Source organism: Ahaetulla prasina, chromosome 4 (assembly GCF_028640845.1).
Source record: "Ahaetulla prasina isolate Xishuangbanna chromosome 4, ASM2864084v1, whole genome shotgun sequence".
In the NCBI taxonomy this organism is placed as follows: Eukaryota; Metazoa; Chordata; class Lepidosauria; order Squamata; family Colubridae; genus Ahaetulla; species Ahaetulla prasina.
Window position 1 is genome coordinate 120,179,748 of NC_080542.1, and position 24,594 is coordinate 120,204,341.

At 41.1% G+C, this 24,594-nt stretch overlaps 1 protein-coding gene across 1 annotated transcript in view; it reads left to right on the plus strand.

Moving 5' to 3' along the window:
* Positions 1-5,315: 5,315 nt before the first annotated feature.
* The window catches only part of NSUN6 (NOP2/Sun RNA methyltransferase 6), a 38,915-nt gene continuing 19,636 nt past the window's right edge, over positions 5,316-24,594 (plus strand). Inside the window, exons 1-4 of the mRNA XM_058182751.1 lie at positions 5,316-5,526; positions 10,822-10,932; positions 18,599-18,754; positions 21,098-21,177. Coding sequence (XP_058038734.1) covers positions 10,858-10,932; positions 18,599-18,754; positions 21,098-21,177 — 311 coding nt within the window. The 5' untranslated portion in view covers positions 5,316-5,526; positions 10,822-10,857. The remainder of the gene's footprint in view (positions 5,527-10,821; positions 10,933-18,598; positions 18,755-21,097; positions 21,178-24,594) is intronic.

Here is a 24,594-nt window from a genome sequence, read left to right on the forward strand (position 1 = left end):
ATGCCTGGCTTTCCAAACTACACTTTGCAGCCTCGTTCCCTGTGGTCTGTGACTGCTGAAAATTTAGTCAACACCATTTGCAAAGCCATGGTCTACAAATGTACCTCCCCTCCCATCTTTAAATTCAATTTCTACAATTTAAAAATGTTTTAATGCTCATAAATTCTATTCACTTTGAGTAGTTCAGATTTAGCATATCTCATTATATTTAGAATAGATATGATGGTGCACTTATCCTTTATTCAATTATACCTAAAATCCTACTTTTATGAAAGTAATATATTTATAAGAAGTAAAAATGTAAATCATCAAATTAATGCTCTATATTTCTTCTGTTTAGGGAAAGTGTACTTAATAACAAAAGTGCTCCACAGAGCTTTACAGCCAGATATTAAGGTGTGTCCTTGGGTTCAAGATTAAAAAAAATTGGATAGAATGAATAGAAGTAAAGGTTAATCCTTTAAATGGCAGCCATATCAAATTTAGATTAGATTAGTATTCTCAAACTTTGGAACTGCTAAAACCCGACATTGGAAAACCATTTTCTGTCAACCTATACACTAAGCGAAAGTAAGAGAAAGAAATGTACTCTTTAATTTTAAGACTGAATATTGATCAATGAATAAACTAAAACTATGATAGAATCTTAGAACTATTTTTGCAATTTGTTTCCAACTGACGTTTTAGTCTGACAACCCGAAACTGTTTTTCTACAGAAACAAAAACTATTGTGAAATCAAAAGATACATATCTTTCATCATACAAGTACTAGGATGATTTAGGGTTACTTTATCAGCCCTAATAGTGGATTAGTCATTGTTTCCTTTTTTTGGTGCTAACCAACAAACCATTTCTGTTTTGAAAATATAAAGATTTAAAATAAGCAATAAAAACTGAATTTCTCTTAGATGTACATTTCTACAGATATACTAATGCACAGATGGGCTATATACATATTGTTCTACAGCCTGACTATATTGCACTTGACTAATTAAAGCTACATTAAGACTTAATCAATCACTGTGGGATAAGAGAACACCAAGGACTCTCCCAGTTGTGAGATTTAAATAATTTAACAACCGGTATGGGCATGGCTAGGTGAGTGTGGCTAAGTAGTCATATGACTGGGTGGGCGTGGTCAACTTGACATCACTCATGGCAAGGTGGGCGGCACCTTGCTGAGTGATGTCATTGGCCACGCCCACTCAGTCACATGACCGATGCTGCAGAGACAGGGTGATCTCCTACCTCCCCACTCTGCCCTTGGGCTGGCAAAATAAAAGCCCATCTAAAGAGTATTGCCTGCCTGCTGAATACTGACAAAAGGAGGCGGGGGGGGGAAGAGAAGGGGCCATGGAAACGACCTGTTTTCCTTGCCAGGCTGGATTGGGATGGGGAGGGGTGGAGAGCAAAAAGCCTACTCAGTCCATACGTACTCACCAGCATGACAGCAAATCTCTCTTCCAGCTCACCGGTTTAGGCATTGGGAGTTGGCAATTTTCTTCCAGCGCTCGTGCAGAGAATCCCGGAAGCACCCGCATGTTGCATGTTTTCACTCCAAGCAGCCCAGACTGGAAAACACATGGCTGGAGCGGTCCTTCTTAACAAGCTCAAAACTGTTGCTGCAAGCCTGAGTTCCCCGCACGAGAGCTGCAAGCCCAGCTCTGGCTGCAGACATGTGATTGTGAGGGCAGGTTTTTTTCAAGGCCAGTCGTAGAGGGAAACAGAGATGAGTGTGACGGAGTATTGGACTTCCAGCTCTCTTGCGGGGAACCCAGACTTGCAACTCAGTTTTGAGCTTGTTAAGAAGGACTGCTCCTCCACCCCAGCCATGCATTTTTAAGTCCTGGCTGCTTGGAGTGAAAAGCATGCTGTCAAGTCCCAATTGGGGGCTCGCCATACCTGGGGGAGGTGGGGCACAGAGCTGCAACCATTGGAGCTGGCGAGTCCAACAGCGAGCAAGGCTGCGGCTGCAGTCATGACGGGACATGTTAGGACAGTGCTGACTTGAAGCTAGCATGGCCCGGCTGGGAGGACACTTGCCTCTCTGGTCAGGAGGCTGCTCACCTGCCTAGCCAGTGTCAGAAGAGAGGGAGACAGAAAAGTTCAGCCAAGTCTTCTCCTTCTTGGCCTCAAGCAAACAGGCACATGCACCTCATGGAGCCGGGATCTTCTGTGAGGAGACGGTGCATGCCCACGCACCGTCTCCTCACACAAGATCCTGCTGCAGTGAGATGTGTGCATGCTCTCTGCGTGTTTCAGGCTGAGAGGGAGACAACTTGCCTGAACTTTTCCTGCTTTGGAAGCTGCTCTTAAGTAGCAAGGACAGGCTGTGGCAGCTGCCTTCCTAGCAGCTTCGACGGTCCTGAAAAACAGGGCAGCGATGGCAGCGATGGGCCAGGAGAACAGTGGGACACATCAAGACAGCGCCGGCCTGAAGCTCGTTAGCAGGCTGTCCTCCTGGCCGAGTCTGCCGCAAGCGGCACTGGCACTGGCACTGGCAAGCAGTGGGGTGTGCAGCTGCCGGAAGTCCCATCCTGATCTTCACACCATTGCCTGCCGGTGCTGATGCCAGTGTCGCTCGTGGCCAGACCCAGGTGCCATGAGGTGCGTGTGCCTGTTTGCTTGAGGCTGAGGAGGAGAAGGCTTGGCTGGACTTTTCTGTCTCCCTCTCTTCTGACACTGGCCAGGCAGGTGAGCAGCCTCCTGACCAGAAGGGCAAGTGTCCTACCAGTTGGGCTGTGCTAGCTGGGAGAGCGCTCTCTCCCCCCTGGCCGGGAACCACATGGCCGTGTGGTTCCCGGCCATGGGGGAGACAGTGCTCTCCCAGCTAGCATGGCCATGTGGCTTCTCAGCCGGCATTCAGAGGCAAGCAGGAAGCTCTGGGAAGCAAGGAAATGGAGCCGTGAGGTGCTAGTGGCAAAGGAAGACAGGCAAGCTCAGGGACGGGGGGGCAGCTAGGTCACGAGCGTCGTGTGTGATGGAGATGCAGCGGCGGCAGAGCTAGCCAGGCAAGGCCAGGGATGGAAGGGGAGGAGTACAGTGGTGGCAGCTTAGGCTGGCTCAGGAGTCAGCACTCGACCGGGGCTTTCCACAGCGGCAGAAAGGCTGGGGAATTGACTTGATCAGGGCTTGCGCCACAGGGCAGGGCGGGGCGAGGGGCGGGTAAGTCAGCAATTTAACAAACGGTTCGGTGTGTTCCGAGTCCAATAAGTAGTGGTGGGGAGGGGCGAGGCAAGGGGCGAGATGAGCCAGCAATTTAACAAATGGTTCAGCCAAACCACCCAGAACCAGCAGAATCCCACCACTGGATTCCCCCCATATATCCCAATATCTGCCACACATACATATAAGTTTGTGAAAAACTGGAAAGTTTACTCAGTATTTTTAATCTGATTATGGTGATTGGTTTCCTTTCAGATGTTAAAACTTTTTTCATCTGCCCTGGCCAACAAAATGAGTGTTAGAAGTGGTCAAGGACTTATAATTTTGAAGACTAGCAATACCTGGAGAACCACAATTTAATTTCTACACGAGATATGTATATTTGCCAGGTTTTATTGTACAACATAAAGCGTGAAATTAGCTACCCTTTTGGGTGTGGGGGATGATGACTCTGCAGGCTGTATACACTAGTGGGGAAAAATCATCACCCAAAAAGGTACTGATGGGAGTCGGTACTTCTCTTGAAGGTAGGATGCTGCTGTACTGGTTGGAAGTAATAGCAATAGCACTTTGACTTACATACCACCCATAATGCTTTACAGCCCCCTCTGGGAAGTTTATAATGTCAGCATATTGCCCACAACAATCTGGGTCCTAATTTTACTGATCTCAGAAAAATAAAAGGCTGTGTTAACTTTGAGTCCATTAGGATGGAACTCCAGGCTGGGGACAGAATTTGTCTGCAATATTGCATTGTAACCATCAGGGCTCCTTAGTATCTGAAGGCTTAGAGTATTCTCACTTCCACAAACATATCATTTAAATGTAGTCATTTTTTTCAACAGAAAGCTCTATTATGACAAATAACACTCACCACTGAGTCACAGCCATTCATTCTCCTCATTTACACAATCTATTCTTATTTGAAGTATAATGGAGAAGTGAAATATTGGCCTCTGCTTTAGTAATTAAATGTATGAGCTAGAGTAGCACTTTATTTCAGGAAGTTGATTTATTTTAACCAATACATGTAAGATTCTCATTGCAAAAAGCTAAAAAAAATTATGGGCTTGATTCAACAGTTGGGCACAGGAGAGAAAAACCTTCACATCATTGCTACTGTACACATTCAATGTTCCAGAGATGTCATCTCACTGTGGTGGTCACTGGGTATCAAACTTGATTCCTCAAGGCTGAACTAGGTGCCTAAAACTTGTCTGAAAGGTAACTTGAAGAGACCTGAGGCTTATATATCTGGGACGCAAAAATCCAAAGGACCACTGGATGGGAGAAAAGAACTTTTGTCAGAAGTTCTTTTGCTGTCTTCTGGATTTTTGTAGCTCAGATTCAGGATGCCATCATATTGTGGGCAAATAACCTTCTACAACAGATTTATTGATTAGATGTGATGAATTTACTGACTCCTGGTAAGTATATAGATAGATTTTCTCCATGATGATCTGGTCCAACTCTTCCAATGGTGTATCTATCGCCATTGTAATGAAGTCCAGTTACCTTGTTGTTAGTTTATTCTTTCTTTCTATCTACAACAGAGCCACCAAACTTCCAACATAAACAGCAAGCTGAAGGTTGGGTTTTTTTTTGTTTTTTGTTTTTCAAAATGCTTAAAAGACATACAAATGAGAGGGTTATGCATAAAAATGGTAGTCTCGGCTCTTCTTCAAATGCAATGTTTTTAAAAGCACCCCAAATGAATCCTGTTCTGTAGCTTGATGATTGCTCATCCTACTAGCACTGCTTTTGCCTGCTGTCAATCCAACTAGAGGAGAAACAACAGATGCTGGTATTCTGCCAGTTGAAAGCACTACTATAGTACTACTATAGTAGTGTTGCTATATGCCAGTTGCAAGCACTTCTAAGTGCATAAGAGCACAAAAGTGCCTACGTTCCTGTCCTATTGTTTCCTTTCATTATATCAAATTAATATAGTTATTGCATACTTTCGCTCATATACATGCTTATATGATATGTAGTTATTTTATGTTGATGCTTGTGTATATTGTTGTGTCAAAATAACAGTAATAAAAAAAGCACTCCGGGAGCCTAATTTCCCAGAATTCCCCACCATTCTGGCTATTGGGAAAACTGCCGTTCGTAATCCTAATGCATTTCGGGGGCTCCAGATTCGCAAAACGCCTCATCAGTCTCAGCGCAGCTTGATGCCCAGTAGGCGCATGCCAAGTTGCAGCTACGCCTCTCCCTCCACCTCAGGAGAGAGGCGGCAACGGCGCCAATGGTTGGGCTGGGCCGAAGCAGGGTAGGAGTTCCTTTAAGTGCCCCGGATGAGGCCGAGCGGGCTGGCCGGAAGAAAGAAAGCAGAAGGTAGGATCGAAGAATGAGGTGAGGAAGAGAAAACGTCTTCTTCGTGCTCGGGCTCTCGTACTACTTTGCCCAAATTCCCGGCTGGGAATTCTGGGAGTTGTAGTTCCGGCGCATTAGGAGAAAAGAGGGTCTGGCGCTCGTCAGCAGAGGGCGCCCAGGTTGTTACATTCCTGGGTTGGAACTTGATGGATCCGGTCACTGAGACCTATTCAAAGATGGCCGCTCTTTCTTTCCGCCCTATCTCCCCCCGTGCCCCCGAAACCAGGAGACGTTTCCGGTTGTAGTATTGCGTCATTTCGGAGGAGCAAAGTGTTCCTCCCCAGGAAAAAGCGGCCGCGTGGCTTCTGCAATATATTGGGCTGGATACAACTCGCAAAATACTCCACTCGTCCCTTACCAGATGGATTATATAGGGATGGAAGCTCAGCATTCATGATGGGTCTTAAAATGGGTCTCGGCAGCCTCTGTTAATGGGATTAGTCACAAAGAGGATGATCTCTCAAAATAGCATTTTAGGAAGGGTGGAGATTTTAGTCAGCAAAGTTGGAGGACGCCAGGGTCAGCAAGGCAGCATAGAAGAGTGGTTCTAAGTGAAGGGGGTGGGTGGGATTGTATTTAAGCATAAATTTTTGAAGTACATCATGGGCCCTTATGTCTCTGCATCCTAGAGCTGCTGTTGGTGTGAAATGAAGAAATGAAATGTTTTATTTGAAGCAGAGTGATAGAAATACAGAATCCTTGTATTCTGCGTTTGATCTAATAAAACTTTTAAAGCAAGCTAATATTTTCATAGTCTTTGTTTCCATGTTATTGATGCTCAGCTACTTATTTAAGTCTGTGGTTTTTTTAAAAACTTAAGATTTTTTTGATAAGGTATTGGACTTCTGTAAAGTGTGCGTATAAAAGATGCCAGTATGCTTTATTGATCAAAAGAAGCCAGTCCTCACCTGTAGGCAGATCACTCTGAATAAAAACTGAGGAGTATAATACTTATGCTAATGTTATCTATATGGAACATCAAGACTGATCCCAATAGATCATAGAAGCAGAATTAAGAAAATAATATTCTGAAAAGTTTGTTAAACTGGCCCTAGCATTTACTTTAATAATCGCTGAGTTTTATACTGTAATTTGTACATGCAAATAATAAAAATTTAGCAAGAGCATTAGGCAATAAAAAGTCTTAGTTAAAACACAAATAACTAACAATATAGATAACCCAGCTGGAAATAAGAATAAACATTGCTTGGTATTGGAACCAGAACTATTTGGATAGTTCCAGTATCAGAATGTAAACTTTTTGAAGTAGGCCAGATCAAAAAACAAACACTGCAGGCATGCCAGAAATACTTCCTTATTGTAGGCAATATCACCTTGTCCAACATTTTCATTGTCTCTTTTTCAGGACAACAGGTGGGGCTATTCTGAGTTTCTTCCATCCTTTCTGTATTCTCAGGGCTGAACAATTGTTTCATCTTTCTCACCATTTCAAGGAGCACCATAGAGAAGAAGGCCTTTTATAGTTGTTTCCTCTCTAACCTTTGCAAAGAGCCACCTTGCAAGACCAAAGTTAGGAACCTGGTGAATAATGTACTACAGGTAGTCCTCAATTTGTGATCACAATTCAGCCCAAAATTTCTGATGCTAAGCAAAATAGTTGTTAAGTGAATTTTGCTTTTGCCCCATTTTATGATCTTTCTTGCCATAGTTAAATGAAGCACTGCAGTTAAGTTAGTAACAAGGTTACTATGGCTTTCCATTTTATCAAAGGTTGCAAAAATGATCACATGACCCAGGGAAGCCAGTCCTCACCTGTAGGCAGATCACTCTGAATAAAAACTGAGGAGTATAATACTTATGCTAATGTTATCTATATGGAACATCAAGACTGATCCCAATAGATCATAGAAGCAGAATTAAGAAAATAATATTCTGAAAAGTTTGTTAAACTGGCCCTAGCATTTACTTTAATAATCGCTGAGTTTTATACTGTAATTTGTACATGCAAATAATAAAAATTTAGCAAGAGCATTAGGCAATAAAAAGTCTTAGTTAAAACACAAATAACTAACAATATAGATAACCCAGCTGGAAATAAGAATAAACATTGCTTGGTATTGGAACCAGAACTATTTGGATAGTTCCAGTATCAGAATGTAAACTTTTTGAAGTAGGCCAGATCAAAAAACAAACACTGCAGGCATGCCAGAAATACTTCCTTATTGTAGGCAATATCACCTTGTCCAACATTTTCATTGTCTCTTTTTCAGGACAACAGGTGGGGCTATTCTGAGTTTCTTCCATCCTTTCTGTATTCTCAGGGCTGAACAATTGTTTCATCTTTCTCACCATTTCAAGGAGCACCATAGAGAAGAAGGCCTTTTATAGTTGTTTCCTCTCTAACCTTTGCAAAGAGCCACCTTGCAAGACCAAAGTTAGGAACCTGGTGAATAATGTACTACAGGTAGTCCTCAATTTGTGATCACAATTCAGCCCAAAATTTCTGATGCTAAGCAAAATAGTTGTTAAGTGAATTTTGCTTTTGCCCCATTTTATGATCTTTCTTGCCATAGTTAAATGAAGCACTGCAGTTAAGTTAGTAACAAGGTTACTATGGCTTTCCATTTTTATCAAAAGGTTGCAAAAAATGATCACATGACCCAGGGGAAGGGCCTCTGTGGGGGCTCCCACCCTCTGGAATGAACTTCCCCAGGACTCCGCCAACTTCCTGACCTTCGAACCTTCCGCCGCGAGCTTAAAACACATCTATTTATCTGTGCAGGACTGGACTAGAATTTTAATTTTAAATTTAATTTTAATGGGGTTTATATCATTTTAATTGTAATTTTAAATTTTGGCCTATTTAAATAAGTTTTTTAATTTAGTGTTTTACCTTGTATTATATTTGTATTTTTTACCGGCCTGTAAACCGCCCTGAGTCCTCTGGGAGATAGGGCGGTATAAAAATTTGAATAAATAAATAAATAAATAAATAAAAACACTAACCATCAAAAATTTGAGCCAGTTGCTGAATCTTGATCAGCGTGATCGTGGGGATGGTACAAAAGGTTATAAATGTGAAAAACAATCATAAGTTGCTTTTTTCAGTGCTGTTGTAACTTAGAATAATCACTAAATAAATGGCTTTAAATCAGATACCTGTATTGCTTTCCCAAGCTGTTGCCTGTGAGATAAGTATATTGGACTTATCCATATCCAAGTGGTTGGTGGTTGGTGGAAACCGCTATAACAGTTATTCCAACCAAAGAACAATGCCACACTACATGCCATATTGTTGAAAGAGGGACAAATACCAAGGCTTGAAACGCAGTCAGATGCTATTCAGTTTCATTTAAAGATGGAAGAGGTTCTCTATTCATTATAATTGGATGGAGAGTCAGTTATATAGCATTGAAGAGACATAACTTCTGTCATATTCAGTCAAAATCCCCAACTTTTCATACTCCACGTCTAGAATTTGAGCTCATACTTTATATTAAGTAATGATTATGCTGGCTGGAGAATTATGGAACTGAAATCCACACATCTGGAGGGTTAACAGAGTGGGAAGAAAGCAGAAAGGAGAGATGGTTGTATCTGATTGCTCCAATTTGCAGCTTAGGGGCTAAAAGGAGAGGCAGTTTAGTCTAGTGGTTAAGGAACCAGGCTTAAAACGTAGAGACCATGAGTTCTGCTCTACCTTAGTCATGAAAGTCAGCTGGGTGATGTTGCTGTCTAACCGAAGAAGCTTCTTGGATATGAAGCAAAATGTTTTCAGAGAAAACAAACTAAGAAAGTTTGCCTTTTGAAAAAAAACCACTTTGGACTTCATAGGGTTGTTGTGTGGAAAATAGGAGGAAGAAGATGTGATTGATATGTTCACTGCCTTGAGTTTTTTGTAAAAATAATAAAGGGATACAAATAAATGAAAACACTGAGATATAATTGGAAAGGTTTCCTTTTTTTTTGCAGAGTTCATAACCAAATACTGCATGTGAAACTGTTTGAACACCTGAACGCACTGCATGGACATTAAGCATTATTTTTAAACACTGTAAGTCCTGTTCAGGTTCCCATGGGATTGATACACATTTTTTTAGTAATAGTTAGCTGTAAAACTACAGATTAGCAACTGGCTATTCCACATCTAATTTCATGCTATGTGATTTCAGTTGCCAGCTTCAGAGATAAAGAACAAGTAAATCTGCAGTTTTAGTGACAAATGATTTGGGGAAATAGGGTTTGGGTTTTGGCTCATCACAAATTCCTTTTCAAACTTTCCCTCCAGAAGAACTAATTTTTTGGTTAGTCTTAATTCATCAGAAGTAAATTCCGTCTTGAGGGTTTGTTTGAATAGAAGGCAGGATATAAAATAAATGGTTAAATAAAAGTCAAGGTATTCCATTGAGTGCAACATGCTTCTAGACTAGGGGTCAGCAACCTGCGGCTCTGGAGCCGCATGTGGCTCTTTCATCCCTCTGCTGTGGCTCCCTGTCACTCAAAATATGCGTTATAACCGCCAATGTGCGATACCAACTGGCATGTGATTTATTGAGCTTTTCAATCCCCAGTAGGCCAATCACAGATAAATCCAAGAAAAGAAAAGTTTCAGAAGAAAACAGAATGTTTAATTCAACTACATATTCTAGTTCTGTGGTCTCTCAGGAAATAGTCAGGCATGGGAAAGGTTTTGGGGGTCCCGGTGTTTTCTTTTTTGTGGGAAATGGGTCCAAATGGTTCTTTGAGTGTTTAAGGTTGCTGGTTCCTGTTCTAGACATATCAAAAAAAATTTAATATTATTTTGAGTGTCTGGGTAGAAAATCAAAATATAAATGGAATTAGTCTAATAATAGAGACTATTTTGTTACTCCATAAATTATGTGATACCATCCTATAACATGTAATCATCAGGATGTAATATGAAATAAAAGTTTGTTAAATTTTAAACTGTTTCATCATTCTTTTGCGGAATATTAAATTAAATTCATATTGAGTTTAATCATGGTTTACTGAATAAGCACCACTGGATAAATCTACACAATATGTAAACCATAAATCATGGTTAAGAACTATGATAGATACAGCATGCTAAATTATAATCATACAACCATATACTACTTCATATTATATGTAAAACAAGACTTTTGTTGATAAAAGAATATTATCTATTGATGGGAAGACAATTACCTTTCTTCAATAGGCCTCCTGATATAACCATATTTATTGTCTGTGTGAAAAATGTATTAAGATCTGATTTTGTTTTAGGCTTATTAAAAGCACATATTTGATGAAGTAATATATTGCTTATTACAGATGTTTTCCTGAGAAAAAAGAAAATAGATTGGAGCTATGTCTATTTTCTGCAAAATCTTACTGAAACCAGAGGTTGAGGAATATCTCAGGGCTACATTTAAAAATGATGAGGTAAGTACTACTCTGGTTGATTAAAATACAATGCACTAAGCAAAATTAGGTTGCAGTTATCAGAATGCTGTCCTGTGAAACTTAATTTATAATACTGGCTCATATTGTACTGACACTTGTTTTCTATTAAGATTCTATGCAGCTCTCTATATGATTAGAAAAAAAATACAGTGTTGTATTTTTATAATTACTGCATTCTTCTTCAGGGCTATAAACAGCTACTGATATATTGGATTACCAGGCCATTGCATTGGCAACATGTTATGATGGAGTCAGGATTGATATTGTCCAAATGGTGGTATTATAAATCAGTAAATTTGAATGTTGACTCTGAGAATAGTGATGTTGCTTCTAGAATTAATATGTGTCACACTACCCATTTTAAATAATAGTGATTTTATTTTAATTTATTATTTAATCCAACTTGATCTTGCTATAAAGTGAAATCTAAATATTCAGAATAAGTACCATATTTTTTGGAGTATAAGATGCACCTTTTTCCCCAAAAAAAGAGAGTGAAAATTTGGGTGTGTCTTATACTCCGAATGTAGCCCCACCCAGCTTCTCAAATGGAGGTTTCAGAGGCTGAAAGAAGCTTCAGAAAAGAAGCTTCCAGACAGAGCTTCAGAAAAGAAGCCCCCAAATAGAGTTTCAGAAAAGAAGCCCCCAAATAGAGCTTCAGAAAAAAAGTCCCCAAATAGAGCTTCAGAAAAGAAGCTCTCAAACAGAGCTTCAGAGGCTTTTTTTCTGAAGTTCCGTTTTGGAGGCTTTCAGAGGCAGAAAAAAGTTTTTTCTGAAATGGAATTTCAAAGGCAGAAAAAAAAAGCGAAAAAAAAGCAAGGCACAGAGCTCACAACCAAGGAAGAGACTTGTTGCTAAAATTCACCTTTGGGAAGAGCTGATTGGGGGTATTCCGGGAGGCCAATCCATCTGCCAGTCAGCTTTTTTCTTATTTTCCTCCCCAAAAACTAAGGTGTGTCTTATACTCTGGTGCGTCTTATACTCCGAAAAATACGGTATATAGAATTACTATTGTCCATGGGTAAATGAAGCAGGGAGGAATACCCAGGGCTAGTCTAAGGAAGAAAATGTCTGAAAGAAGACGACAATATTTAATGCTGAGAGGTAAAATTTTATTTATCAGAATATAATGAGATACCTTTTTCTTCAAGCTACTTATGTTTTTAGATAAAATATATTGATGCTAAAGTTGTTTATTAAATAATAATATTACAGGTAGTTCTTGACTTACAGCAGTTCATTTAATGACTGTTCAAGGTTACAACAGCACTGAAAAAAGTGACTTATGACCATTTTCTACACTTATGACCATTGAAACATCCCCATGGTCATATGATCAAAATTTGCGTGGTTGGTAACTTACTCATAAATATATGACTATTGCAGTTCCTTGGGGTCATGTGATCAGCTTTTGCAACTTTCTGACAAGCAAAGTCAATGGTGAAACAACCATGTTACTAATTTAACAATTGTTATGATTCACTTAACAACAGTGGCACGAAAAGTCATAAAATGGGACAAAACTCACTTAAATGTTTCACTTAGCAACACAAATTTTGGACTAAATTGTGGTCATCAGTCAAGGACTACCCATACTTTATGATTTAACTTAGCAAGCATATGGGTGATATAATGTATTTGAATTTTAGGAGGGAAATTTGGGCGGGAAAATGCACATTGCTGATTGGCTGATGCCTCAGCCAAAATACTATTTAAAGAGGGGGTTTTGCCTGTTGATTTTTGCTGGGATCACAATAAACCAAAGAGCTGTTGTCATTTGTCATTTGTATCGTCTTCATTTCCCGAACCTAACATTGGCGACGAGGATGGGATTTTGAAGGCAGTGAGACTAGGAAAAGAGCTGAAGAAGCGACTTAGTTTAAAACCCAGCCAGTATTAAGAGCGGATACATAGCGATGTCTAGCTATACACCGCCAGCGCCATTCGACCCAGCCAAGGAGAAATGGGGGCGTACATGGCTCGTTTCGAGTGTTTCTTCGAAGCTAACGAACTGCAAGGAGTATCGGATAATCAGAAGCGTGCTTACTTCCTGAGCCACTGTGGGCCAGAAGTCTTCAATACCGCCGAATCGCTATCGGAACCAACGCCGGTACAGTCGGTGCCATGGCAAACGCTACAGACGATGCTACGAGCACACTATGCGCCGGTGCCATCAAAGTTTGTACAACGGTTCGAGTTGAGGCAAAGAGTTCAGCGAGAGGGCGAATTGATAAGCGTGTACATGGCCACATTAAGGAAAGCCGCAAACCACTGTGAGTATAGAGACTTGGAGGACTCCCTATTAGAACAACTCATTTGTGGGGTCAGGGACATCCGACTACAGAGGCGGCTGCTGTCGAAAAGCAACTTAACCCTGGCGATAGCCCTGGATCAGGCCAGAGCACATGAGATGTCCACCAAAGCGGCAGAAACCTTACAAAAGCCGAACATGCCGAATGCCGCGGCGAAAGCAACGCCAATCCACAGCGAAGAAATCCAGGTCAAATCGGACGGTGAGAAAGAGGAAGAGGTTTTCCACACCGGGAGGCCAGAGAGAGGCGACCGGGACGAGTGCGTGAGTTGCGGAGGCCAACACCAACGATAGAATTGCAGGTTCAAAGACGCAATTTGTCAGCGGTGTGAAAAGAAAGGACACATAGCTCAGGCCTGTCGAGCCTCCCAACCTTCCCGCCAAAGATTCAAACCGGCCAATCAACAGGGCGCCGGTTCAGCGAAGCGGCCAGGGATTGGCCAATTCAAAAAAGGTGCGAAGTTGAATCAGACCACTGTGAGAGTGGGCCAGGCATCGACACGGCTAGAAAAGAAAATATTCACCAAGACATACATCGAAGGAGTGCAGTGTAAAATGAAGGTGGATACCGGCTCATCAATCACGATTATGTCTTGGAACACAATCGCAAAGGACCTGCCAGACGTCGCAAAACGCCAGCTGCAACACCAAAAGCTGAGAGTGCAAGACTACCAGGGGAACCAAATTCCTGTTCGAGGAGTCACATCCGTCAGAGTGAAATATGGACAATTCAAGAAAACCCTGCCGATCACCATCGTAGATGGAAACCTGCCCAGTTTGCTAGGTCTGGACTGGTTCAGAGCCTTGGGCATGGAAGTAACCGGGGTTCACAGAAGCGGAGTCAACCTAAAGGACGAATTGTTGAGAGAATTCGAGGACGTTTTCCAAGACTGCCTGGGCAAGTACGTGGGGACCCCCATCTCATTCAATTTGGACCCCCAGGTGACTCCCATTAGATTAAAGGCTAGGAGGGTCCCGTTCACCCTCAAACCCAAGATTGATAGGGAACTAGACAAATTAGTAAGCCAGGGAATACTAGTCCCCGTCGACCATGCAAAATGGGAGACACCAATAGTGACCCCAGTCAAACCGGACGGATCAGTCCGGATTTGTGCTGACTATAAGGCAACGCTTAACAAAGCATTGCAAAAGAGTGCTTACCCCGTTCCCGTAGTACAACATTTGTTGCACTCGTTAGGGCAGGGACAGGTCTTTGCCAAACTCGATCTGGCTCAAGCCTACCAACAATTACCGGTAGACAATGGAACGGCCAAAGCGCAGACGATTGTCACACATCGGGGCGCTTTTAAATGCATTCGACTTCAGTTTGGAGTTAGTGTAGCCCCCGGGTTATTCCAAAACCTAATGGAGCGACTCCTACAAGGTCTACCAGGAGTAGTTCCATATTTTGACGATGTACTGGTATCGGCAGAAAACTTGGAAGAATTAGGGGTCAAATTGTGGAAGGTTTTGGGCATTTTCAGGTCTGCGGGGCTTAAGGTTAAACTCAACAAATGCCAGATAGGAGTTGAATCTGTAGAATTCTTGGGTTACCGGATAGATAAGGAAGGCATCCACCCAACGGAGAGCAAAGTGCGAGCCATTAGAAAGGCCCCAACCCCAAAAAACAAAACAGAATTACAAGCATTTTTGGGGCTTGTAAATTTCTATGCGATATTTTTAAAAAATAAGGCAACGGTAGCCGAACCGCTACATAAACTGCTAGCGAAAAAAGCTGTTTGGACTTGGGGCAGGGTTGAGGCTAAGGCATTTGAAGGAGTTAAGAATCTATTGTCCAGCGATAGCCTTCTTATTTAGTACAATGGGACATTGCCACTAGTACTAGTTTGTGATGCATCACCCTATGGGGTAGGGGCTGTCCTCAGCCACAGGTTACCGAACGGTTCAGAAGCCCCTATCGCATATTTTTCCCGCACAATGTCTGCAGCGGAAAGGAACTATAGCCAACTTGACCGGGAAGCCCTGGCTATAGTTTCTGGGGTTAAAAAATTCCACAAGTACCTGTTTGGGTGGCAATTTGAAATAGTCACAGACCACAGACCTTTATTGGGACTCTTGGCGGGGGACCGTCCAACACCGGTTGCATTATCACCCAGGCTGACCCATTGGACTATTTTCCTGGCAGCATATTCGTACAAACTGTCTCACTGACCGGGCAAGGATTTGGGACATGCAGACGCTTTAAGTAGATGCCCGTTGCCAGAGACTATTGAAGACCCGACCCCAGGGACGTCTTGTTAATTGACTCTTTGGACTCTTTGGACTCTGGCCCAGTCACATCTATGGAAGTGACCTTATTTTTATTTATTTTTATTTATTTATTTATTTATTCATATTTTTATACCGCCCTATCTCCCTAGGGACTCAGGCATCTTACAAAGACATTGTCATAAGAACTGTAATCGGTTGGGTGCAGAGGGGATGGCCCACTGCACCGGGGGATCGTTTCAAAGAATTTACAAAAAAGCGTTCGGAACTGTCGGTACAAGGGGGTTGTCTGTTATGGGGGGATAGAGTGGTTATTCCGGAGAAATTACAAGGGCATGTGTTTGAACTATTGCATGTGGGCCACCCGGGGATTGTAAGGATGAAAAGCCTAGCGAGAAGTTACGTGTGGTGGCCACAAATGGATAAAGACATTAGCGACCGGGTAGGGAAATGCCAAGCATGTCAAGAATCAAGGCCACTACCCCCAACAGCCCCCATAAGGGATTGGGAGAAACCCCAGGGTCCTTGGTTCAGGATCCATATAGATTTTGCCGGGCCGTTCCATGGGCAGACCTTCTTAATTGTGGTAGATGCCTACTTGAAGTGGTTAGAAATTTTACTTATGAAAACCACAACAGCGGAAGCTGTAATCACAGTATTGAGATTTGTGACACACGGGTTGCCCGACACTCTAGTATCCGATAATGGTCCACAATTTACGGCCACCCAGTTTGAGGGGTACTTGGCAGAAGAGGGCATCCGACATGTCCTCTCGGTGCCTTTCCACCCGGCGACGAACGGACTTGCAGAACGTTTCATACACAGTGCCAAGGAAGCGCTATCTAGAATTAGCCCAGGAGATTGGCAATCCAAAATTGATACCTTCCTGGCAGTCCAACATAGAACTCCCTGTGTGACAACTGGCCGCAGCCCATCAGAGTTATTAATGGGTAGAAAACTCCGGTGCCCCCTAGATCGGTTAAACCCAACATACTCCCCTGATGGGTACCAAGGCACAAAGGGAAAAACCAGAACAATGACAACAGGTGACCCGGTATGGGCACATAACTATAGTGAGGCCTAGCGTGGCTAAAGGGAACAATTGTAGGAGTGACGGGCCCAAAGTCATACATAGTGGACATGGGGGATGGCCGAGTGTGAAGACGCCACATAGATCAATTACGAAAAAGAATACAAAACAATCCAGAAACCAAACAGCCAAACCCTGACTACCCAATATTTGAACCAACAGCTAACTCAACCCCGAGGCGATCGGAGGACTTAGCTGAGTTTGAAGAAGTCCAGCGACGCCAACCGGCTCCTTCCGAGGACAGCAGGGACGACTCTGCCAATAATCCAGGGCCGGATGGCCCAGAGGAGGAGCTGGGAGGAACAAACAGTCCCTCCGACCAGCTCGACTCACTCCCAGGGAATGAATTGCGCAGGTCAAAAAGAGTTAGGAGACGCCCTGTCTACCTGCGTGACTACGTGGAAAAATAACATGCAAATGTTATGCAAAAAACTATGTAAATATGGTACAATGTGTTCTGGGACGGGAGGAGTGAAATGTATTTGAATTTTAGGAGGGAAATTTGGGCGGGAAAATGCACGTTGCTGATTGGCTGATGCCTCAGCCAAAATACTATTTAAAGAGGGGGTTTTGCCTGTTGATTTTTGCTGGGATCACAATAAATCAAAGAGCTGTTGTCACTTGTATCGTCTCCTGCCTCTTCATTGCCCGAACCCAACAGGTGATTTCATGATATCTTTACCTTTTTACATTTTTTACATGATATATTTACATTTTACACGATATCTTTACATCTTTACATTTACTACTCAAAACCGTAGAAATGGTGGTAGACTTTAAGAGAAACCCTTCCATACTTCCACCTCTCACAATACTAGACAACACAGTATCAACAGTAGAAACCTTCAAATTTCTAGGTTCTATCATATCGCAAGATCTAAAATGGATAGCTAATATCAAAAACATCATTAAAAAAGGACAACAAAGAATGTTCTTTCTGCGCCAACTCAGTAAGCTCAAACTGCCCAAGGAGCTGCTGATTCAGTTCTACAGAGGAATTATTGAGTCTGTCATTTGCACCTCTATAACTGTCTGGTTCAGTTCTGCAACCCAACAAGAAAAACATAGACTTCAGAGGATAATTAGAACTGCAGAAAAAATAATTGCTACCAACCTGCCTTCCATTGAGGACCTGTATACTGCACGAATCAAGAAGAGGGCCGTGAAAATATTTACAGACCCCTCGCATCCTGGACATAAACTGTTTCAACTCCTACCCTCAAAACGATGCTATAGAGCACTGCACACCAGAACAACTAGACACAAGAACAGTTTTTTCCCGAAGGCCATCACTCTGCTAAACAAATAATTCCATCAACACTGTCAAACTATTTACTGAATCTGCACTACTATTAATCTTCTCATAGTTCCCATCACCAGTCTCTTTCCATTTATGACTGTATGACTATAACTTGTTGCTGCCAATCCTTATGATTTATATTGATATATTGACCATCAATTGTGTTGTAAATGTTGTACCTTGATGAACGTATCTTTTCTTTTATGTACACTGAGAGCATATGCACCAAGACAAATTCCTTGTGTGTCCAATCACACTTGGCCAATAAAAAATTCTATTCTATTCTATTCTATTATACAGCTGAATTTATCTAATTAAGTATATTTAAAAGAAAAATATTTCCAATTCTTTTGCCCAAACAGTCCCGGCAAAGCCAGCTCTGTAGTAATTAGCATTAAATAACAATAGAATCGTTAGTTAAAATGAAAATACTTATACAATAAAAACCATTATGTCATAATTGTGAAACATCAAATGAATTCCTAGAAGAAAATTGTACTTTATATATCCTTTTATCTCAAGAAATTTATTTTAATTTGTTCCATTTTTTAAACTTATAAATAAATTGCTTTACTTATTTAAATTTATAAGTTAAAGATATAATTTAAAGATTTATAAGTTAAAATAACATATAAATCTAAAATACTATGATTATACCTTAAAATGCTATTATTGATTGATTAAATTTCTTTTCTTTCTTTACTTTTATTTTAAGATTACAACATATATTGGTCCACAGAAAGCAGAAGAGAAATATGAGTCTTTGTTGAATAACTTAGCGCACCCACCAGCTTTTACCAGTGTTCGAGTAAACACACATTTGGGTTCTGCAGAATATGTAAGACATCTGCTTTCCAAAGAAATCCAAAAGGTCAGTCTTTTATTTCTTTTACTTCCTTGTTCATCTACTTATTAGTTAGTCCTTTACTTCCTAGTTTATCTACTTATAGTTAGTTTAGGATATAGGTACTCCTTGACTTATGACCACAATTGAGGCTGGAATTTTTGCCATAAATCATGTGGTTGCAAGTCATGTCAGAACCAATTTTATGACATTTTTATGGTTTTAAGCAAATCACTGTGATTGTTAAGCAAATCACATAGTCATTAAGTGAATCCAATTTCCTCAATGGGTGCTTTTTGCTATAAATTGTCAAACGTTGCAAACTGCAATCACATGACTGCAGCTGATCTTAAAGGAAAGCTAGTTACCAAGTGCCCAAATTGTGATATTGTGATCATATTATATCATTGGGACAGTGGAACAATTATAAGTCATTTTTTCCCTTTAATTTTGAACTATAGTTAAACAACTATAAGTTGAGCACTGTAAAATAAAGCCAAATTATTACAATTTTAATAAAAATAATTAAAATAAAATAGAATTCTTTATTGGCCAAGTGTCATTGGACAAACAAGGAATTTGTCTTGGTGCATACGCTCTCGGTGTACATAAAAAAAAGATAAATTTGTCAAGAATCATAAGGCACAACACTAAATGATAGTCATAGGGAAACAGTCAATATAAATCTTAAGGATACCAGCAACAAGGTTACAGTCATCCAGTCATAAAGGGGAGGAAATGGGTGATAGGAACAATGAGAAGACTAATAGTAATAGTAATGCAGACTTAGTGAATAGTTTGACAGTGTTGTGGGAATTATTTGTTTAGCAGACTGATGGTGTTTGGAAAAAAACTGTTTTTGTGTTTAGTTGTTCTGGTGTGCAGTGCTCTATAGCGTCGCTTTGAGGGTAGGAGTTGAAACAGTTTATGTCCTGGATGTGAGGGGTCTGTAAATATTTTCACAGCCCTCTTTGACTCGTGCCATATACAGATCCTCATGGAAGGCAGGTTGGTAGCAATTGTTTTTTCTGCAATTGCAAATCGCAAAATAATTGCAATTGTTAATGCTTTTATTTAGAAGCTTTGTTGAAATATTGGAGTAAGTTTGTGTTTCAAAAAAATCAGACAGACATAGTGCTGCTGGCATAATCTGTAAGAAATTAAATAAATTGCATATAAATTAAAGTGAAAGAAAGCAGCGTCAAGAGAAGGCGTAAAGTGATGCAGCTCTAAAAGCCTGCTGTGAAAGGTAAGAAATGGAGTTAGATTGTATCATTGATTTTTTTAGAAAAAGAAAGCTGTTGTGATGGCCGGTAAAGTAAAATTGGCTTTCCTCAGCCTATTATGCTTGGTAAATGTAAGTCGGGGGCTACTCAGCAGACCAAAGAGGCATTGAATTTATAATAGTTTTTCTCCAGCTCCAGAATACCTTATTTTAAGGCCTAAATCTACTAGTAGCACAATGTCTCCTTCTGATTCAAGGATGGGATCTAAAAATCACCTCAGAACTTTTTTCTTCTTTTTAAAAGAATTATCCTTATCTTTGTTTCAAGAACATTTGCTCTATATTATTTGATCTGCAAAGCAGATGGTTATGTAATGCCAGTATATCTGCCTTGGCAAATCCTGCTTGTTTCTCTAGAGATAAATAAATAATGGACATTTCAGCATTTAGAGGGAATCAGTGCAAAGCAAGGATATGTTTAGAATCAGCTTATGCTAAAGCTTTCCTTAGTAGGATAGCATACAGTGAACAGTAAAAATAATCAGCATTGTGGGTTTTTTTAAAAGAAATGCCACTACATTATTGCTTGCATTCCATTTCACTATCAAGCATCCCCAAAAGGGACTCCACTGTTCATTTTGCTGTTAGATATATGTGGATCATTAAGTCTATCCTAAATGAAGATACTCAGCAGCATGCTACTTCTGTGCTTGCTAATAATGTAAGAAAAAATCATTCTTCAACTGTTATTGTATGTACTGTGCTGTACTGTCAACTGTAAATGAACTAGAATGTATTACATAACCCATCTTTCAGATATCTTTTTGCACTTTGTGAATTTCTGTATAGAGAGAGGGACTTAGTTCAAATAAGTGTTTTCACAAGTGCAGAAAATTTAAGGGCTATGTAGCATTGGGCAAATGTCCATAATATAATTCCATTTGGAAACGTATTTATTTTTGGTAGGATCTGAAGCAGATTAATGAATGTATCTTTGGATCAAAATCTGCATGATACTGACTCTCCTGCAGACACTGGTATTATTATATAGTACAGTCTCTACTTATTTGACCATAAAAATTTCTGCCTACTGAAAATATTAGAGATAATATTGTAACTATAATGTACCCACCTTCTATTTACAGCAATATGAAAATCTTAGTGTTCCAGTTCTACAACATCCAGAACTTCCTGACATGTTGCTTATTCCTGTTCTTGGACCCAGGTTTGTGTATGTGTGTTTGTGTGTAATTTCATTCTAGGGAACTTCAAACATTCCTAGACAGTCCTGATTTTGAATATACAGCTGATACATGAAAAATATATGTCCATTATCCCTGCTTATCAACATACAATTAATATTCATTATTAATAAATATTAACATATTCATTTTAAACCATAATTTGATATGAAGGAGATGAGTCACAGCAAATCTTGAGCTTATGTGTTTGCTTTCCATGGATGATCCCTCACATTTCTTTGATAAAATCTGACAAGCAGATTGAAGCAAGCCAGATTCACACCATGATTTTATATGGCTTTTGCATGCTCAGACAAAAGATAAACCAAAGATAATTTGAAATATTTTTTATCCTATTCAAAACAGCTACTTATTTATCAATAACTTGGGTTTTTTTATAATTAACTCTCTACTGAAGGATGAAAGGAAAGCAAAACTGAAATCTCTTTCCCTAGAATGTCAATGTTTTAATATTTAATATTTATTATGCTGTGATGCATGATGGGGGAAAATTGTAATTACTAGCAATTTGCAGAGCTTTGGATTTGATATGAAGCAATGCTTCAGAACACAAAAGAGCGCTAATGCAGCACCTGCCTGAAAACCATTAAAGCACCTCAATCTTTTTTTTAAGATTGCTTGACTGTCATGTAGAGATCCTGCTAACAGATGCAGCTGCTGTAATAAGTCTCAGATAAGTGTTGTGTTTGTTCTACCATGAGTCTGAAACAGCGGTCCCCAATCTTTCCCACGGACTGGCAGGGGTGGCAGCAGTGGGGGGCAAGGGATGGCTCTGCATGCTCAACCTAAATCCCATGAATGCGCAAATGAAGCTTCACATGCTCGCCTGCCCCTTCCATGGCCCAGTTCTCAAAAGGCTGGAAAAAAGAATCTAAACACTAAATGGACATTACCTTACAGATGACCCCCACCCTGTCAAAGACCTTGGAGTTTTTATATCCAATGACCTAAGTGCCAAAGCCCACTGCAACTACATCGCAAAAAAGGCATTAAGAGTTGTAAACCTAATCTTACGTAGCTTCTTCTCCAGAAGCACTACACAAACCAGAGCTTATAAAACATTTGCTAGACCAATTCTTGAATACAGCTCGCCTGTCTGGTACCCATACCACATTTCTGACATCAATACAATTGAACATGTCCAGAAATATTTTACAAGAAGAGTTCTCCACTCTTCTGAATACAACAAAATACCTTATGCCACCAGACTTGAAATCCTGGGTTTAGAAAACTTAGAACTCTGCCACCTTCGACACGACCTGTGTTTAACTCATAGAATCATCTATTGCAATGTCCTTTCTGTTGAAGACTACTTTCGCTTCAATCATAACAATACAAGAGCAAACAATAGATTTAAACTCAATGTTAATCGTTTCAATCTTGATTGCAGAAAATATGACTTCTATAACAGGGTTATTAGTGCTTGGAACACACTACCTGACTCTGTGGTCTCTTCTCAAAATCCCCAAAGCTTTAACCAAAAACTCTCTACTATTGCCCTCACTCCATTCCTAAGAGGTCTGTAAGGGGCGTGCATAAGAGCACAAAGGTGCCTACCATTCCTGTCCTATTGTTTCCTTTCATTATATCCAATTAATATAGTTATCTCATACTTATGCTCATATATATGCTTATATATTATATAGTTACTTTCATGCTTATGCTTATATATACTGTTGTGACTAAATAAATAAATAAATAAATAAATAAATAAATAAATAAATAAATCCACAGCCCAGAAATTGGGGATTCTTGTTTTGAAGCATCTTCACTCAATCAAAACAGGAGCTCTATGTAGTTATATTTCAGAAATCTAGAAACAGATCATATGTGTGATTAGCTATCAATAAATAATAATAATAATTATTATTATTTATTGAATTTTTATACCGCCCTTTCCCGAAGGACTCAGGGCGGTGTACAGCCAGAGATAAAATACAAAATATGTACAATTAAAATAAATTAAAACATATCAAAATTACAAAAACGGCTAATAATTAAAATTAAATTTAAAATATTTAAGAATATTAATAAAACCCCAATTTAAAATCAAACTATTATGCCAGTCCCGCTTGAATAAATAAGTATGTTTTTAGCTCACGACGGAAGGTCCAAAGATTAGGCACTTGATGTAGGCCAGGGGGAAGTTCATTCCAGAGCGTCGATGCTCCCACAGAGAAGGCCCTACTCCTGGGGGCCGTCAGCCGACACTGTTTGGCGGACGGCACCCTGAGGAGACCCTCTCTATGAGAGCGTACGGGTCGGTGGGAGGCATAGGGTAGCAGCAGGCAGTCTCGTAAGTACCCGGGTCCTAAGCCATGGAACGCTTTAAAGGTAGTAACCAAAATCTTGAAGCGCACCCGAAAGACCACAGGAAGCCAGTGCAGACTACGGAGCAGTGGTGTTACATGGGAGCCACGAGCGGCTCCCATTACTACTCGCGCAGCCGCATTCTGGACTAACTGCAGCCTCCGGGTGCACCTCAAAGGCAGCCCCATGTAGAGAGCATTGCAGTAATCCAACCGAGACGTAACCAGAGCGTGAGTGACTGTGCATAAGGCATCCCGGTCAAGGAAGGGAACTGGCAGACCAAGCGAACTTGGTAAAAGGCCCTCCTGGAGACGGCTGCCAGATGTTCATCAAAGGACAGCCGTCTATCCAGGACGACGCCCAAGTTGCGAACCACCTCCTTTGGGGCCACTAACTCGCCCCCAACAGTCAGCTGCGGATGCAGCTGACTGTACCGGGGTGCTGGCATCCACAGCCACTCCGTCTTGGAGGGATTGAGCTTGAGTCTGTTTCTCCCCATCCAGACCCGTACAGCTTCCAGGCACCGGGACAGCACTTCGACCGCTTCGTTGGGGTGGTCCGGGTGGAAAAGTACAGCTGAGTATCATCAGCGTACAGATGATAACTCACCCCGAAACCACTGATGACCTCACCCAGCGGCTTCATATAGATGTTGAACAGGGTAGGCGAGAGAATCGACCCCTGAGGCACCCCACAAGTGAGGCGCCTCGCGGACGACCTCTGCCCCCGTCAACACCGTCTGCGACCGGTCAGAGAGATAGGAGGAGAACCACCGATAAACGGTGCCTCCCACTCCCAATCCCTCCAACCGGCGCAGTAAGATACCATGGTCGATGGTATCAAAAGCCGCTGAGAGATCTAATAGGACCAAGGCAGAGGAACAACCCCTGTCCCTGGCCCTCCAGAGGTCATCCACCAATGCGACCAAAGCCGTCTCCGTGCTGTAACCGGGTTGGAAGCCGGACTGGAACGGGTCTAGATAGACAGCTTCCTCCAGGTGCCGGGGGAGCTGCCATGCAACCACACTCTCTACAACCTTCACCACAAAGCGAAGGTTGGAGACTGGACGG